The following is an 18668-nucleotide window of genomic DNA, read 5'->3' as shown; positions in this document are numbered from 1 at the left end:
ATCACTGCAAAGCGTTCAACAAACCTCCTATCATAGTGCCCCGGAGCTTTTGAGGTCAGGTCATCACTGCATAGCCTTGAACAAACATGTACCGCGGTGCGCGACAACACGTGCGTCGCTGAAGTGAGTGGTCTCGCAACATTTTAATGCGGACAGAGATAAAAAAAAGCAACATACCTTTATAGCCATGCAATCCTATCAAGCCCGCAGACGACAGAAAATAATCTCGGCTCTGGCAAGGCCTCTTGTCGGGCTTCGTTAATTCGCAAAGGGCGCAAATGAGCGTGTGCCACGTTTCACACAGGTTACATCGGAAGTTTATTAATCGATTGAAGATGAAGACACCTTTGGAACCGCCCGGTCATCTGTCTCATTTCTGACAAAATACTATGTACTATATTACACCATTCGAAATTCCTCGCAAACCCTTTCGGGAGCATGCCATTGACACAGACGAAAGTCCGTTGTAATGAAGCACCCGGCAGGAAGGCGATGCGGCGAACACAGCATTGCGGGCTAGCGAGCAGGCCGTTTTGAGTGTAGCTGCTTTAGCTGTGGTCTCTGCTGAGGCAGAGCCATTTGAAAGCTCATTGATGCCTGCTGACCGAGCCAAAATTGGTAGTTAGCCTTGCTAACTGTGCGGGTGCTTCGTTTCCAAGCATCTGGCCTCAGCAAGATTATAAATTAATGAAATTCTAAGGTTCTACCGGCCAAAACCCCGATTTCATTACGAGGCTCGCTGTAGTGGGGGACTCCGATTTGACCTTGACCACTCGCAGTTCTTTAGTGCACCCAACGCGCAATACATGGCCGTTTTCGCCTTCCACGACAGCCGAGATTTGATCCCGCGACCTAGTGCTTAGCAGTGTAACGCCATGGCCACTAACTATGCCACCACGGCGGGTTCGCCTCAGCAAGTGTAGTCACCAATTTATACCACCTTCACAGGATAATTAATGGCAACACAGTGTCTCGTGTGCGAGGCTGTATCCCGCTGGGGAAGACATCTTGGATAGCGGTACAAGGGAGCAGTACACGACATGCACAATTCCGTAAACAGGCTTTCACACGCTTGCAATAACCAAAATGGCCGAGCTCCCACTGACAGCAATGTTTAAGATGGGAGAAGTGTTCTGATTGCTTGGATGGTGATCATCATAGCGTGTTGGTGAAGCAGCGCAGTGACCAGGACAAGGCAGAGACAATAACACACGTCTCTCCACCTTGTACTTGTCAGAGCTCTGCTTCACCAACACGGTACGATGATTATTCACCAACTCGCCCAACCTTCCACATTACTGAGCTTGGATGGTGCAGGGAACGAAGGGCAGCTGTGACGGTGGCAAAAGCAAGCCCCGCGCCTGGTTTGAAATTTTAGTTTAAGGTCCGCCAACTTGTTTAGACGAGATATGCAGAGAAGCACAGTTGCCGATTTTGCATACTGTCTACAAAGGCCTCGGGAAGGCTAGATTCTGTTCCCCGCTGAAAACGCCGGAAGATATGGAGTAGCCCACGTTCCCCCAAGGCAGGTAAGCGACCTCAGAAGGGCAAGGGAGGCCAGGAGGCGCAGCAGGAGCGGTTGGCCTTCCACCAAAGCCTCGCAACGCCTACTCCGACACCCCTAGGGCTGCTTGCAGGTTTCGCTTACGGTCAGCACCGGGTTCCCAGCACTGCGCGTCTGAAGGAGGCACAAGATTTCGAATACTTTGACATAAAAAGCGTACTTTCATATCGCCTCTGCAAACTGCGCACTTTCCGCGTTCATGTCCATAGCCTCGTTGTGACATCCCGTGACGAGCAATCACGTGACATTATGTCGAGCATCGGAGCCGGGTGCCGTCCCAAAGCGCACCGCGCGACCGCGAGTCATAGTGCCTTGCAAGGCATGACTCCTACTGTAATCAGCCATTCGACGTCAACGTGCCCACACCACAATTACATTTAATAAATTTAGTTCAGTATATTACATAAGTGCAATGGCACTAGCGATTTTGTCAACAACATATATGGGAATATCTTTTGAATGAAGCATAAGATATATTCCTCGAAGTGATGTTCTAAAGATAATGCACGAAGGTTTCATTCATAAGTGACGCAAGCAGCGAAAGTAAAGCTGTTCGTCCAGAGACAGCCTAACGAGCAGCCATATCTCTCCTATCTCATGTTATGATAAGGAATTGATGAACCAGCACCATGTGCTTGTGTCGTGGACGGTAAAGCACTTCTCTCTTCCTTTCCTTTTGTTCAACCGCAGCAACGTCGGTGGACCATCTCCGGTAGATCCACACGCTCACTTCCGGCCATCCTTACGCAGACCTTTGGAACCGAAGACGTACTTTTGCGTCGCGTTCAGGTAACCTGAAAAGGAGCATAGTCCAGGAAAGTCACAAAGCCACTAAATGTTTGGTCACCGCGGCATACAGTAGAACGACACAAGTTCGCAGACCTCGAAGCAAAACTGCCGCTCGAACTCCATCTACCAACCATTTTCCCCTAGTTCAGCAAGCCGGTCAACGCCCGCTTCGCCTACCTGTAATGTGTGGTTACGCTCACAACAACGTAAAGCACAGAGAGAGCAAACGAGTCAAGGAAAGAGAGCTCCGCTCCCCACAGGCGCTTCCACCAGATTCGCAACCTGATGCAAGCATGTTTCCGAGACGAGCCCATTTGCAGCACCCAAGGGAGGAGAGAAACAGACGTCGCAGTTTCGCCCGAAACGCCGCAACCTCGTGCTTTTCCAAATTCCCTGAGTTTTCCAGGTTTTCCCTGAGTACCTTTGCGAAATTCCCTGAGGGACCCAGAACTATTTTTTTATGTCAAGACGGGCTGAAACCACGTCGCCCGATGCTGTCGCTCTCTAGTAAGCATATGAAAAAAATTCAAAGTTATTCAAAAAGAGAATAGAAAGGAAGTGTTACTAAAATGCACAGCAAATAAAATGTCTTCGAAAAAAAAATTGCAAATCGAGTCGGACATCCTAAAATACGAATAAAAAGGAGATGCATAAAGAAGCAAATAATTAGAATATGAGATATTTATATCAACTGATAGCAAGCTCAGTGGTATGAGGCCCGAACTTTGTCACAATTGAGATTCTCTCCCAACAGCTCGTAAGTCAACGTCAACCATCCTGACACACTCTCAGCCCGCGTACGACGCCTCAGTGTTGTGTTTCACTGCTTTAAAGAGTTTATTTTGGTTTGGAGGAGGGACGCCTGCATCTCGGCATCAGCCAGCATTTGCTTTTTTTTTTGAGCTCAAGCTCCTTCAAAACGGCGGCAGCACGCTCCCTTTCCTGTTCATTCCTCAATATGTAGGTTCTTTCTGTTCTTGTCCTCCTTCCGCCACTCGTTCGCCCCACGGCCGGACCATTTGAAGCATCTTCTTGGCCAATTGCACAGTCCAAGTCCTATTTTTCGAACTCCCTAGGGACCACGAAAACGTCCGAAAAATCATCCAGTTGGAAAAAATAAATACACGTCATTTACTGCCCTTAAGGGGCTCAAACCGTCACAGCACATTCGAAAACGCTCTGAAGGCCGGTCGGTACGCGTATTAGGCATATCGGTGCTCGTACTGTAACAGGAGACACCGGATGCACGCGTGTATAATCAAGGAATATATATTGTGTCCCGTGGCAATAGCCCCTTCCCACAATTGTTATGCTTCACTGCAATACTTTTTCGCATGCTTCACCAAGTAACTTTCTGTAAAGAGGCGAAGCTGACTTTCGGGAACCGGCATTATGCAACGCACCGTGCTTTCCAAGCTTCTAAGCCAATCACGAGGAGCACAAAGGTGCAGTCAGTACCAATGCTGACAGCAGCGAATTCTTTAAATGAAAAACACGGCACCCAACGGCAAGGAGCTTAATTGCGAACGTCGAAGCAGCTAGGTCAAGCGTTGCCGCAGTTGTGGCTAAGGCTGCCAGCGGATCTGCATGCGAGAGCACCCGGTTCGAGGCGGCGATATAATGAAAATTGCAGCGGTGGTGGCTTTGATTAATGCCGTTTCAGACCTGCGCTCACGACAAAAAGTCAGGAAAATCGGACGGCGAAGTGGTCTTGCATCCGAAATTTCAGACGTTCTGACACACTGACTGGTGGTGGTGGTGGTGCCGCGAAGCCGTCCAAATTATCGGGTATCCGGAAAGTCGGTCGTTGACTGTACACTGGAAACTCCTCCACCCGACGACAGGGCGTAAAGACGATTCATTGCGATTCCAGTCTGTTACTCGAGCCAGCATTACCGCGACTTTCAACCCTTTCAACAAAATTACCGCTAATTTTCCCTGATAGAGATACAAATTTCCTGAGTATTCCCTGAGTTTTTTCCAGACTACTAAAGATCCCTGAGAATTCCCGGTTTTCCCGGTTGGCAGACACCCTGGCACTGCTTATCAGTCCAACACCATAGCCACTAAGCCACCACGGCGAGTAGCGCGATATGCATCTGCCAAAGGAGCAGAATTCCCACTGCGGCCTTGCGCCCGATGGAAGACGGCGCGCTTCCTCCCCGCCTTGGTCCCTTACTTTACCGGAGCATCATGGCGACGGCGGAAATTTGCCTGGAGTGTCCATATTATATGGACCGCAAACGATCGAGAGTGGAGCGCCACCACTGACAACCGTCGCGAGTGGAAAGGGGAAGATGCGTAGGGACGACAGAACAGGTTACGGCCCGCGCAAAAGAGCCGGACTCAATTAGCCCCGAGAATTAGGAGTGGCGCCCTCTCGCGAGTGACGTCACGGCCAGGACGCCGCTCGCTCCGGCTCGCTCGGCTGCCGCGCGCGCTCGTTCCCTTCGTGTATGCTTGGGGTATGGGTGGTTCGAGCTGTACGTATTGAAGAATACGTCGGCTTCTTTCAGCTGCCATACCTTAACCACAGTTTCTTCTTCAAAAGCGTGTGAGTCGAGAAACTTTGCGGCTTGGATATCGCAAGCTAAGTAGCGTTAAAGGGGTCTACTAGGTTTAGCAATGCATATATGCGCCGTGTCTATCGGTAAATTTTGACTAAAAAAAGAATATCTGCAAATTCAACGCGCGAAGTTGTGTATGATGCTTCGCTAAACATTTAACATTCCTTTAGTATTTAGCTATGAGAGGCATTGCATTTTACGTGGAAGAAAAATATGGTAATTGGCGTCAACATGTTATCTGATTTTAGAAAGACACTGCCCAGCGAAGCTCTCATCATGATTCCTATTACTCTGGTGTGTTGTTCTATTCAAATATCGCCATTCATTAATGCGTAAAAAAATAGTTAGGCGCGCATTTCTTATGAAAAAGTTTGCTGCTACTTTCATCCCCCTCTGAAACAGGCCTCCAAAAAACGAATTGCTCATGGCTGCTAACACAACGGCGCGTCATGTAGAGTATTTACATAGTTAATTCACAAACACCATAGTAGCAATCACCTGAGAGAAAAGTTTCGTTGTTAAGATCGAGAGCCACTCAACTGAAAGTGATGAAATGTTTCATAGTGGCCCTCAGTAGCCTTTATCGACAATATGGCACACCACTGATCACGTAACGGTAGCAATCGACTGTCCGTATGGCGAGGCACGCTATGTTCGCGAAACCCATCAGTTCACTACAACTTCGAATTAAAACCATAAAGCATGTTTTTTACAGCGCCAACTGGAATGGCTAAAGTATTCTCGAGCTACTACACCGCAGCTTAGATTTCATGTATACAAAAGAAAATTCACGGAACTTCTGTCTCACCATGTCTCGATCCAGCGTTATTCAATTATAGAAACGGATAACAATTCGCTTCGTCGGTACATAAATGAAAACCTTGCAGGCAAATTAAGTTTGCTCCAATCCAATCGCAAACATTCATAAAGAAAGCACCACAAGCCTTACATATACTTTCACTTGATTTCTGACCCTCCACTGGGAGAATTTCGATATATTCAATATGTCCCATACTACTAATCATTGACGCTTCGACTTCTTTCTGGCTGCAGCTATGCGGTCCAGCAGGCATACTTCACTAAAAAAATTGGGCCGATTAGCCTGTGTCAGTTCGCCAAACAGATTCGTCATGTATATTCCTCAAGCAGCAATCACCAGTAAATTTCTCAAGTGAGTTTGATTTGATTTATTAATTTCCATTTACACACACACATGTACAGAGGAGTGGTAAGTGGAGGTGGATGAGGGAAAAAAGTCGCACAGACGCGGCTTGAGGTAACCTCACCCCCTTAGGTACAATATGGCTGCATGGGGTAACACATCAAGCGCCATATAAATTACATTTATATAGTGGCCATAAAACATTGCAGTTATACAATATATGAAAGAACAGTGAAATATTTCCACAATAACAATGCAAAACACACTGCGGCATTGAAATAAATAAATGAAATACACTTGGTAATATAGACAAAAAAAGAGGAACATAACTTACATTATTAATCATTAACAAACGCACCCTAAAGAGGTGAGTTGAACGTGTAACACGGAAAAGGAAGTATATATTGGTACATTCCTATTTGTACTCTGTAAATAGCTGTACGCGTTCATTAACTTTACTTCAAATTTCCGCCGCTTAAAAAAAAATAAACCCGTGAAAAACCGCCTAATCTTGACAGGCCGTTAAAGAAGCAAGTGAGGAGTGTAGAATCTAAACTCCAGTATTAGTTAAGTCCCCGTGCTACTGCCGAGCGTTTCTGTGAGGAAATGCAAAAATTCGATATTATACCATGAACTACTCGTCGTGAGCAAACCTATTTTAGCGGAATAAAATCAACGTAACTGCTGTAGAAGTCATATATAGCCAGCTTTGTGACATACTTGTTGCACCGAGGCAGGTATGGTATCATAACTGGATTCCTATAGGCTATGCTTTTGCGATTGTCTATCCGCGCATGAAAAACCCGCAATGGGCTGGTCTGCGTCGCTTCGGCTGGCACTGTAGCGTTGCCTTCGAGAGCTGCATTGTTGTCTAAGAAATTAGCTCTTTGAATAAATGTTCGCAAAGGAAGACGTCGTAAAAATATATTTGAGACGGCCACCATAAGTATACAAGCAGAGAGAACGAGGTCGAACAAACGAAAACACCGCAGAAAGCGCCCGGACAACGCCCGAACTGTAGCAGACGACAGGCGCGAGTCCGTGCCCTGACGTCACGCGAGCGACGCTCGCAGCGCCGCTCGTGTTCGTTCTCGGGGCTAATATCCAAGGGGTCTGGCGCAGAGAAGCGAGGTCGCCGCAGAACGGACATCTAGATGCGTACAGCCTCCCAACTCTTTAACACTATCGCGCAAGCATCAACCGGCCGGTATGTCAGCGCCTATTGACAGCCCGAAGCAACAGGATCAGCGACAATAAGCGGTTGCGCGGGAACTTTACGCAAAGCGCGTCACCCGCTATGCTGCAAGCACGTCTCATATGTGACGCGCTTTGGCATTGGCGGCAATACGGTATCGCTATATTTGCTTCAATGCTAAACGCATCAGCGTCGGCATTCATCGTGAGATGGATTGTCGGTATCAGCACTGGCGTGTTCATAGAGCCTGATCCATTCGTCAACGTCCTGTGTCTCCAGGCAAGAGAACACATCAGGGTGGCCATGTTGGGCAACCGTGACGATTGGAGCAGTCGGACAAGCCGAAGCCGTTGCACAGGCGGTCTAGTCACCGGGAGGCATGGCGACAAGCTTGATGTACCGACCACTTCGGAGTTCCGTGGTGAGGACGGGGATCGCTAACCTCCACCAGAATGTTACGTGTGGAAAGACACAGACGACAGAAGCTATTTACAGGCTATTTACACTGGAGCCAGACAGCCAGGCCGCCACTCTCTCGCGCCAAGGGCACCGACCCACTTCATCGTCGTTCTCGCGGCGGCGCCTCTCTTGAGCATCTCTCGATGATATCGTAATAGTATTTTTTTCCGTCGTCCCCCTGCCTAAAAAAGCAACAAATACATAACTATACTTTGTATTTCTAAAGCAATCGGCTTTAGAAATAAAAATCATGTTGTTGAGTCCCGCTGTGGCGGTCTCCTTATAGTCACGTGTACCAGATAACAGCAACAAATGCCACTGACGCGTAAACACTACTACGCCCGTGCTGCCAAACGCCACTCGCAACTCGACGGGAAAAGAGGGGGAAGCGTGTCTCCCTACATTTCCAAGAGAAACGCCCATTCGGCAGGTTTCGGCGACACGGTCATCGTATGGCATTCAACCGCTGCGTTAGGCTGACTGGCGGCTTCTTAACTTGTCTGCGATAACACGTGACCACCACCTCCACTTACAGTGACGTTCGGATCCTCCTTTTTTTTTTTTTTACGTCCGACGCCGCACCGCACCTGATACACATTTCGAACGGGTCGTACGAAAGGTACTGAATTGATGAATCGCACAGTTAATTGTGCAGCCGACCGCCACCTCTAAAAAAGCAAGAAAGCGGTACTCGAAAGCTTCGCGTCAGTAATCATTTAAAGAAGGTTCATCTCAATTCAACGAAACAAGATTCGCCGAACAAGAAAGGCGGACAGACGATTTACAAAACCGGGAGCCTTCGCATGCGCCAACTGCACGGGCCGGGTAGGTCGACGCGTCGGTGCAGCCGCGACATAAAAGCTGCTGGTCTATGTCACACATATAGTGTGTGTCGTTGCAGCAAATCAAAAATGGCCCAATCGGATAATGGGGGAAAAGACGCACCCCTCTCGCGGCACTCCTGCGTGTCGGGAAAGTCGAGCTCCCAGAAGTTCTCCGGCGTCGACGGAGGAGCATGGTGGGCCCGGTGGCGCGAACACTTGCGCAGCAGGTCCTTGCGCTGGGCTTCGGGCAGGGCCAGCCGCCCGTAGAACTGCGAACGCACGGCGTGCACACTTTAGCGCCATAGTAGGAACCGAGATTTGATAATAGAAAACTTCGGCGTGCCCATATTCGTGTCACTCTACAAAATACCATGTTACCTATATTATACGTGTTACCCTACAAAAATACCACGTTATATATATATATATATATATATATATATATATATATATATATATATATTCATTAAGAAATCTACGTTGACAAACCAGTTTATTTCGATGTTTCGGCTTGATATTTTCCAATGTGGATTTCTTCAAATACTTATACATCTAACAGGAAATGTTATCTTTCAAATATATATATATATATATATATATATATATATATATATATATATATATATATATATATATATATATATATCCGGCCTTCATCAGAACTTTCTGATGAAGGCCGGACCCCGGCCGAAACGTCAATAAACCGCTTCATACGCGCGTCTACTTCACTGTGAATATTTACCCGGACCCAGAACTGCTTTTTTTCTGGTGTATATATATATATATATATGCACGGGGCTGTTGTGGTACTTGACCGGCTCCCTGCACGTAGTGTATGTATATATATATATATATATATATATATATATATATATATATATATATATATATATATATATATATATATATATATATATATATATATGGTTGGTTGGTTAAATGGGGTTTTATGGCGCAAAAGCAGCTAAGGCTATGCTGCGCCAAACACGAGGTGTTATAAAATCCAGTTTATGAAGGAGAAACCTGTATTGGTAATCTATATTTTATGTAAAAATCCCGTGTCGTGTAGTCATACAGTCTTTTAAGATAAATCTGAAACTGTAAAAGTAGACATAGCTACTTCACGTGTTCGATTAACCCTAAATAAATTATTGTATAAAATTATTATTGCAGTCGGGCAGCCATGCGACCAAGATCAGCAGCGTGGGCGATTCGTCGTGAAGGCGCACGGAGAGCAAGCAAGGCACATCGGTCGGGGACCGGGTGGCCTGTTTCTACTTACGCCCAAGCCCAGCGCTCCGGGTGCATGCGTTTCAGCCTTTGCGATTCCACATCTCACCTACTTACGGAGCACCGGAACACCTGGGCCATTAACGGCGTCACGGGGACGGTGGCGATATCTTGTGGCTTTTTTTTCTTTTTTTTTTGACAGAGGAAACTCACCAGACTGACTAAACAAGCAGCTAAACTTCATTGCAGCGTCTTGCTGTAATAGCTCTATGCGCTCTGGTTTAACTCGACATCGCAAGGTGGCGCCACCGACACTGCTGTTGACGTGTACGTCTCCGCCGCTATTCTGTAAGAAGTAATATATATAAGTGGGCAAGGCATTATTCGAATTACTTGCACCTTTTAAATGAATTTCTGAGTCACTGTCGCGGTGGACCCGATTACCTAAACACCCGCCGATTCAATACCGCATATACAAAAGAAACAAGGGCTGCGATATCATGCGAGAAGTTATACGACAGGACATACGTCAACGAGGAGGGAAAGGAGGTGCGGATGAATGCAGTTTACGGCGAGAGCGATCACGGTTCTTTTCATGCACGGTTTTCAAAAAAGGTTTCACTACGCCACAGTCATAACGTGAATATCTGGTGCCGAATTCGCAAAGCTTTTCGTTCGTCAGTGCTTTGTCATTGGCCCGTGATCATCGCTAATAATGCGTCCAGCATCAGGATTGGCTGTCACTTGCACGTACGCACAATTCTAGCGTAAAATTTCTTCGTGTGTGAATGCGGGCCCCGATACCCAGGAAGCGCTAAACAATTACAACGATGCTGCGACCAGGGGCCAGCATGTTTCTCCCGAATAAGCTTCCAGGCGATGGCCGGCAGATGTTCTATTGTAGCCATTTCCTGACCCCGTATTTTTTCAATCCCTTCCACGGGTCGCCAACCATCACCAAGCTAACATAACCTGCGGATTCCCCATCCCCCCACCCCACCCGCCTTCCCATGGGGAGAGCAGACGAGAGGCACACATGCAAGGCGCGGCAGCGCAAGCCTCACCTCCTGGCACTCCTTGCAGTCGTGCGCCGGTAGCCGCTGGCGATCCGCCTTCTTGCGCACGGGGCTGTTGTGGTACTTCACAGGCTCCCTGCACGTAGTCACGATACATGTGCAAGACGCAAGTTTACTTCGTGTAGCGCGCACTGCACCAAAATGAACCCATACCAACTAGCCCAACCCTTAATCCTTCCCATATGCCTTGGGTACCTCAAATATTATAAACGTTTAAGAGCCATCTGAAAAAATTTTCTTTCTTTACTTTGGCTAAAGGGTTTGTACATGAGTAAGTATACGTAACGCGAATTCCAGAACCACCCTCCAAGATATTCAGCGCATCGCGAGTGCCACCGGATCTCGGATGCCAAGTTGAATTCCGGGCTCTGCTTCATCTTCGGCGAACAGTATGACAGCGTTCAAGTTGATCAAAACCGACTCTTCTTTCTTTTTTCGAGCTTTCCGTGACATTCGCACTCGTACTTCAAACGCCGAGTTCTACAAGGAGGCCGCTGCATACGTGCACTATATGAAACTCGGCGCTTTCCGAGGTCCAAAATTTCATTGCGTTTGGCTTTTCGAGGTTTCAAAAATATTTAAAAAGATTCACCGATGAGACTCCTTCGTTACCCCGTCTGACTTTTACGGCGACTTGTTCTTATATCTGGCTGCTATTCCAGAAACCTTTTTTCCGAAATTCCAGAAACCTTTTCCAGAAATAAATGAGTAAAAAAACCTCTGATTTCTTTCTAATTTTGACGCAGACGGGTTTTTCTTCGAGTGTGCGCTATAATGCTATCACGTTATAACAACTAGGCGCCATAGTCACGAGCCTAGCTTTATTTTGCCGAGGCTGCACGCCGCGCCCATGCACGGAACAACGGACTCGGCAGTCGCTAGCGTTCTTACGTACCAGATGGCGCTATAGAGGCGGCGATAGTTGGGCCGCCCTCGCGGACTTTTTACACGCGCATGCATGGGTTAGCGACAAATGCTATGCCGCGGTACCTTCCGAGTGTCGCTACGTTACAACTTTAGATTTCGAAGGACCGAAAAATGCCTTACTCTATTTTCCGAACTTCCCGATTTAACGAAATAACTCGAGCGAAGTCATCACTTCGTTAAATCGAGTTTCATCTGTATATGAAAGGGGGCCGAGGAAGATGACGATGGCTGCTAGAATGAGCATAGTGAGTACCGAGTATTCATGCCTATTCATGCCGAGTATTCATGCTGCTGCGTGAAAACGACTGCGGGCGTTCTGTTGTAGTTCTCGCCAAATGTAAGTACTGCATTGCCCGCTACAGCTTCTTTCGCCAATAGCGTAACTGGTTACAAGTAATCGGTTACTGAAGAAATGAAATCAACTACAGTCGGCGTTACCGAGTTAAGTAACTAATCGATCAATTACAGATCTGCCAAAGATGCAACTGATTACAAGTAGGCTCAATCCATAACAAACAATTCGTCACATGCAAGTGTGCCGACTGTATACTACAACTGCAGACGTGCCAAACTTAGAATGTGAAGAATGCTACAGTTGAAGCAAAATACTAAAATCTGGTTAATTATACTAACTACGTTTTTGTTTAACGGTTCGACATTCACATCGAGGTCAAGCCCTGCCTTGAATATGGTGTCCGGGCCTCTGTCAAGCTGCAGACAACAGCTTTTAGCCCTGTCAACCACAAAACTTGTTTTGGAAAATAAAGAATTTGAATTTGAATTGACTGATTGTTTAACATACTGATTGGTAACGTTTCGCAGGCTTTGTTCTGCGTAAGGACACTGTGGATAGTTACACCGCTTTATGTAGTCTCAACAAGAATGATCTTCGCCCCATACAAATAGAAATGGTTATGACATTTATTTATAAACGTAAAAGCAACCAAAATTACTTTTCCCGTTATACATTGATTTTATAAGTTGGTTTCGTTGCTGCAGCTAGGTCCGAATAATCGACGGGTCCGAAAAATCAGGCTCTGTAAAATCGGTACGCGACAGCCTTTGTAATCTTTTGAAACCAGTTTTTCCCTATACTATAAGAATGAATGAAAAATCGCCAAATTACTCGCGTCAATACAACTGTAAAAAAGGTCCGAAAATCTGGAATTTTACGATAACATTGCAGGGTTCAACAGACTAGGTTCAAAATGTAAGTATAATTAAAGCAACTCAAGGATTCTAAAGGCTAAAATTCAAGGAAGGCGAAACGAACATCATATGAACAAATATTCAAATCTCCTTCTAGCTGCACTTTTTTTGCAGCTTAGCTGCTGCTGAGTTGGAGATGTGCTTCGTGCTCTTTAACTGGCCTTTCAAAGTCGGCTTGCCCAATGTAGTGATGTTATAATAGCCTTCAGGTTTATACAATACAATACAATACAATCTGTATTGTGCATATGGAAAACAAAGTACATATACCAGGCGTATATGTACAGGGTGTTTCAGCGAACACTCAATATTTTTAAAGGTTGCCTGTGGCAGATAGCTCAATTGTAGTTTATGAGCCGGTCTACTCGAAGTGGCGGACACTACTTGCACAGAAAATCGAAATGGAAAATTGACTAGTTTACAAGAATTCACTAATTAACTTTTAGCTAATTATATTGTGACCCATACTGCAGTTTGCAAATTCTAGTAGTGGACTTCGCAAGGCGGATCAACTTGGAACGAATTTTGTCAGGACGACAACAGTTTCGAGATATAAATTCCCGAACTTTGCGTGGAAATGCATTGACGTTCCAGTTACTTGTGTGCTTCAGTGCATGAAACGACGTTTTCCTAACAAATTATACGTCGTCGTCTTTCTTGTGTGTGCTGTTTTGGCGCAAAATTTCTTTAGTACCCTGTAAATGGCACGCATCTTTCGATTATGGTTAGCAGGGTCTAGCTTCACCCAGTGACAATACTGGGCACCGTCCCAGTCAAATGGCTGAAACTTAAGCTTTTCTCCAGGTATTTCTAGAGCCCAAGACCTTAACGTAGAGCAATAATGGCCACGACGAGAGCAAACAAGCAAAATAACAGACAGTTCGTCACTTTGAAAGTTCTGCTGTGCACGAGTCGCTCTACAACCCCAGTTCTCAAAGGATTCAAAGATCAGATTTATCTTCAAGAATTGTTAAGTACACTTTGAATACCCCCTCCCCCCTTCCAAATCGAAGGATTTGCAAGGATTTCAAGGATGTGTACCTTTTTTATCGCAAAAGTTGGCCGGCATGCTGTTGCAGATTGACCGGGATAAAAAAGCGCCATCTGTGTTGTTTTGCTTCGGGATTCGCCCTTGTTTCATTGTGCGAACGAGAGCGGCGAGTGGCACTTACATGACGTGGAAAATTGAGGATCATGGCTGGGCAACCTAATGAAGTATCCTTCGCTACTGAGTCTACCTTTACAATTCCTTGAAAAGAGTTAGTATAAAGGTAGTAATCGAAAACAAATTGTTAGTAACGGCGGCAGTAACGATTTCTGACAGACAGTTACTAGCTCGTTACTAGCTAATTACTAACGCTATAGCAATTTCGAGTGCATTAGAAATAAGTTAGTAATGGCTACGAGCTCATCTTGCCCGTGATGTATTGTGCTGCGTGACGGTATAGTCTCGGTGCAACGTTTTAAATGAAATGTGGTTTCTTTTACAAGTTTACATTAACGGTTAGCGGTATCCCGCAGCACGCATGTGCTCATACGTCAAGTTATAAAAGAATACTACAGCTCTATCCATCCAAATGTGCAGGCGCTCACCGGCACAAAGTGGGATCGCCAAAAGTGCGCTGTACATAGTTTGCAAGCGCGTCACCTTCCTGTCAGTTCTGCGAGCGCCTCCACCAATGCTGGGTACCTGCACGCAGCTACTGCATCGCACGGGCATACACTCGCGCTGCTGCGTTGATATGCCGTCGCTTCTCGCGTCGCGGTCTCTGCGCAAGCTTTTTGGTTGCCGCGCAATAAGTAACACTGCCAAGAAGCCAAACTATTGCAGCACCAGGCATGTATAGGTCTGCACCGTTTATTGAGTTATAACAGGGGAGCGCGAACGAACACCTGTGCTGTCGGGGGAAGAAAAAAAAGGTAATGCCGAGGGCTAGCTCGGAAACTCCGATAAATCGGGAGCAGTCCCAGAACACGAACAAACCTTTTTTTCCAGATTTAAGTGAAGGCACTGGAAAACCAAAATTCGCGAAAAGCAGCGAACGCTTGATTTGTGTTTTACACGCACACGAAGGAAAAAAAACAATTGTGCCCGCTCGGTTGAACCTGTGTGAGAAGCAGGCCGTCTGTGAACGGAGCAACTCAAATAATAATGAGTCGAGAAAGTTTTCACTGGCGCACGCGGAGGAAGTTGCTTTCACTGATTTCGCTGAGGACGGTTACAATTAAGACACAGATGCTTGGCTACCAGATTCCTCACCCAAAATAATTGTGAACCTGCAGCGTTTTGCGGGTATTCATTTCTTGCAGAGTGCAGAGTGAAGTAGTTCACAGACAACACGACGCAATTATAATCATATCCTCGTGCGTCGTGGCTGGCAGCACCTCGGGTGCTGAAGTCGCGTTCACACCGACGATGCACCTTGTCCGCGTCCGCCGGACAAGGCGTGGACGCGTCTTCATAGCGAGCCCGCGCTCCCCAACACAAGCCCGTCCACGTACGAAGGGCCAAATTCGGGGCTTCGAACTTTTGTAAATGCACAGCTGTTATAAGACCATAAGCGTGCGGCGGCGCGTATGCATCGAATCGAACGGCGAACACACAGCGCCATACAAGCGAGGTACACAGCGATGGCAGATGGTCAGAACGGACGACGGATGTGACATCACGTGCAAGCTTGCTATGTATACAAAAAGAAAAGAAAAGAAACGAGTAAAACATCTGCGGATATCCCGGGGGCCCGTGGAGATGGCTTTAAGCAAAACTTCCATTGGTGTTTCTGTAGAAAGCTATTGTTGCTTAGCGATCATTTGCAAGTGGAGCCCGCACAACCCAGAATGACATTTCCGCTGAGAGCCACCTCGCTCAACATAAATTTGTTGAACTATCTCTCTCTGCCTTCTCCTTTTAATCCCTCGTGCCTTATCTCCTGCGCAGAGTAGCAAGCCTAACGTCAGTCTTATTAACCTCCGTCTTTCCTTGTTTCTCTAACTCTCCCTGTTCAGCGCGATCATGCACGTGACATGTACGACGAAGATTGAATCACAATAGAACGACCACACGATGGCATGAAGATGACGGCATCGTGACAACGCAATGCAGCGACAGAGTGGAAACGGCGTAGGTATCACGGTGACAGGACAACGAAGGAATGATCCCAATGGCACGAAAGCGATGAATGAGGATGCATGACAACGCCGCGGTGTTTGAGCTCGCGTGCATCAATCGCTTGCCGCCACGAGCCGCCTTATTTCGCATTATATCGGGTGTTTGCACTATGTCCGGTACGCGTATTTCGAGTCCCCGCGATACACACAGGCGAGAGCGAAAGCTAAGGCGAGGAGGAAAGGAGCCGAGACAACACCTCCTAAAGTCCACTAGAGGGTGTTGGCCGAGCGCCATCACTAGTGGCACGTGAAACCCAAGAAGGCATCGTACCTTGCAGCTCAGTAGCTGTGGCCATCTATGCGACGTGAAATGTGGGTCTGCGTAACATTACGGTTCAAGAACCTTTGCCACTAACCAGCAAATCTTTGCTGGCTGAACTTGAGCAGCGTCTGTGTTTTATCACTCGTACAACGCAAGTCAGTCATTATGGCTGCACCCTTCGTTAATTTCCCGCATCGTGGCGCGTAGCATTGTCTCTGTCTCATGCGTCCCGCAATGCACTGTGATACAAACATTCAAACTTGCTGTAATTTTGTGTTTTTCGCATCGCAGTCACCCAAAGAGACCACAAAGAATGCAGAAAAAGAAACGCTCGTAACTTCATAGCCTCGCTACAGCCTCGGCGGTCCCAGCTTGTGCACCACCCGCTTGACGGTATGTATTTTTTTTTTCGCATGCTGAATAATCTCTTAGCACCATATGGCACTGTAAACGTAAATTCCGTTCCGCCGAAATAAGCGCGGAAGAAAGAATTGGCGCCATATACTATACTGAAACACGGAGTGTGTCCCTTCAGTGCTACGGCTGTAAACATGCGCCCTCTCATACCGAACCCAAAGCACTAGCCGCGTGGTTGGAGGATGGCTGGTCACGTGACCACATGCGCGCCAATAGCACTCGAGTTCCATCAGCGGTAGTCAGTAGTCCCCTCTTTTTCCTCTCGTCTGTTCGTTTCTCCTCGCATGTTGCAGCATCGGCAGAATTCAACGTACGCATCCGGTACCGAGCAAAAGAAAGAAAATTGCGGCGGAACTCGTCTCACGTTGACTGTAGACGGTAATGCGTCAGCATTGAACCAATATAGCAGCACATTCCCAGTAGCACGTATGTGCACTCGGAATTTACGTGCACGTTAGAGAACACCAGTAGGCCGAAATTTTCCGGAGTTTCCCACTACTGCGTGCCTCATAATAAGATCGTGGTTTTGGCACGTCAAACATCATAATTTAACCCTAAGAATACTAATGCCATAAAAAAATGAGCGGCAGTGTGTTGTGTTGGCCCCTCACCTACCCGAGATCTGTGAAGCACGAAAGCGCTTCCAGCTCGGGGCCAGCCGTGACCTGCCCCCTATTTCGAGAGACTCGGCCATCTTACAATTAAGCCCACAACCGCACCGGCAGCGTGCGTGCTCGCTCAGCGCACGTGACCACCCCAACCGGGGCCAGCCACGTTCGGTTCCCATGTGGGACAAGTTGTTTTTTCATCCACTTTAATTTCCATTAATTTATCGTTTCTTTATTTCATTCATTAAGCACAAGTAATTTCCCCTATGTTGCCCTTGGTGTCAGTGTTTGTTGGCTTCTCATGATATGACTAATAAAGATTGGGCCCCTCGGTTAACCCCCTTTCTTCTCGTTCATTACATAACGAGGGTCTCGAATCCGGCTACATTGATGCCTTCAGGTAGCATATGTGGGTGTATTGACCAGTTGCCTGCACCCAAAAAGATCACGTTTTCGTGACGCCTGCGGCATTAAGGACGTTCAACGTCCGCCGCCAAGGTCTGTGAGTGGTAACGCTGGCTAACACTCCCAGGGTTTGTGGGGATGCGCGACTCTCGCGCGTCCCCAGATATCTTGTTTTCCCCCATCTCCTGCAATCCCGCTTTCCCGCGTGGTTTGCATGACGCCCGCGGCGGTCGATGTGGTTGAAGCGCAGCGCGAGAGATGGCGCGAGTGTTGCGCTGCTAACGCCGCCGACAGGCGCGGTTACTTGGGCGCCGAAAGGAAGGTGCTTGCTCTCTTGGGGGGTTCGGGAAGCAAGCGGGACGGACGTGCTGTGCCGCGCGTGCGCCGACCCATGCTTCTGCGAGACCGTCTCGCGTGGCCGCCTTGGAATGCGCCACCGTTCGCGTGACCGTACACGCGAACGACCAGGCGTTGGGATCCAGCATGGGGCGAACATATTCGCTCGCTATGCGGTCGCGGTGAGTCACAAGTCTAGATTTGTCGCACGCCCATCGGCATGTTTTGTGGATAGCAACTCATCTAGCAGGCATTGATCTATGAAAGGTGCAATAAATGCCCTTGTGATTGTTTGCACTACTGTGTTGTCGTTCCTTTGTCCCAAGAGCACGGGAGGAGAACCCTACAGGTTCTACTAGGACACATATATACCCAAGAAAGTGGATGGGGAAACAGCGCCGCGGTAGCTCAATTGGTAGAGCATCGCACGCGAAATGCGAAGGTTGTGGGTTCGGTACCCACCTGCGGCA

At 47.4% G+C, this 18668-nt stretch overlaps 1 protein-coding gene across 1 annotated transcript in view; it reads right to left on the bottom strand.

The window, feature by feature from the left end:
- Positions 1–1921: 1921 nt before the first annotated feature.
- Positions 1922–18668, bottom strand: part of LOC135896660 (uncharacterized) — a 64573-nt gene continuing 47826 nt past the window's right edge. Inside the window, exons 8-10 of the mRNA XM_065425145.1 lie at positions 10855–10942; positions 8682–8829; positions 1922–2358 (exon numbers count right to left, since the gene is read on the bottom strand). Coding sequence (XP_065281217.1) covers positions 2291–2358; positions 8682–8829; positions 10855–10942 — 304 coding nt within the window. The 3' untranslated portion in view covers positions 1922–2290. The remainder of the gene's footprint in view (positions 2359–8681; positions 8830–10854; positions 10943–18668) is intronic.

The sequence above is a fragment of the Dermacentor albipictus genome, chromosome 3 (genome assembly GCF_038994185.2).
Source record: "Dermacentor albipictus isolate Rhodes 1998 colony chromosome 3, USDA_Dalb.pri_finalv2, whole genome shotgun sequence".
Taxonomy (NCBI): domain Eukaryota; kingdom Metazoa; phylum Arthropoda; class Arachnida; order Ixodida; family Ixodidae; genus Dermacentor; species Dermacentor albipictus.
Note: the sequence above shows the minus strand (reverse complement) of the source record. Positions and strands in the feature narration are given on the sequence as shown.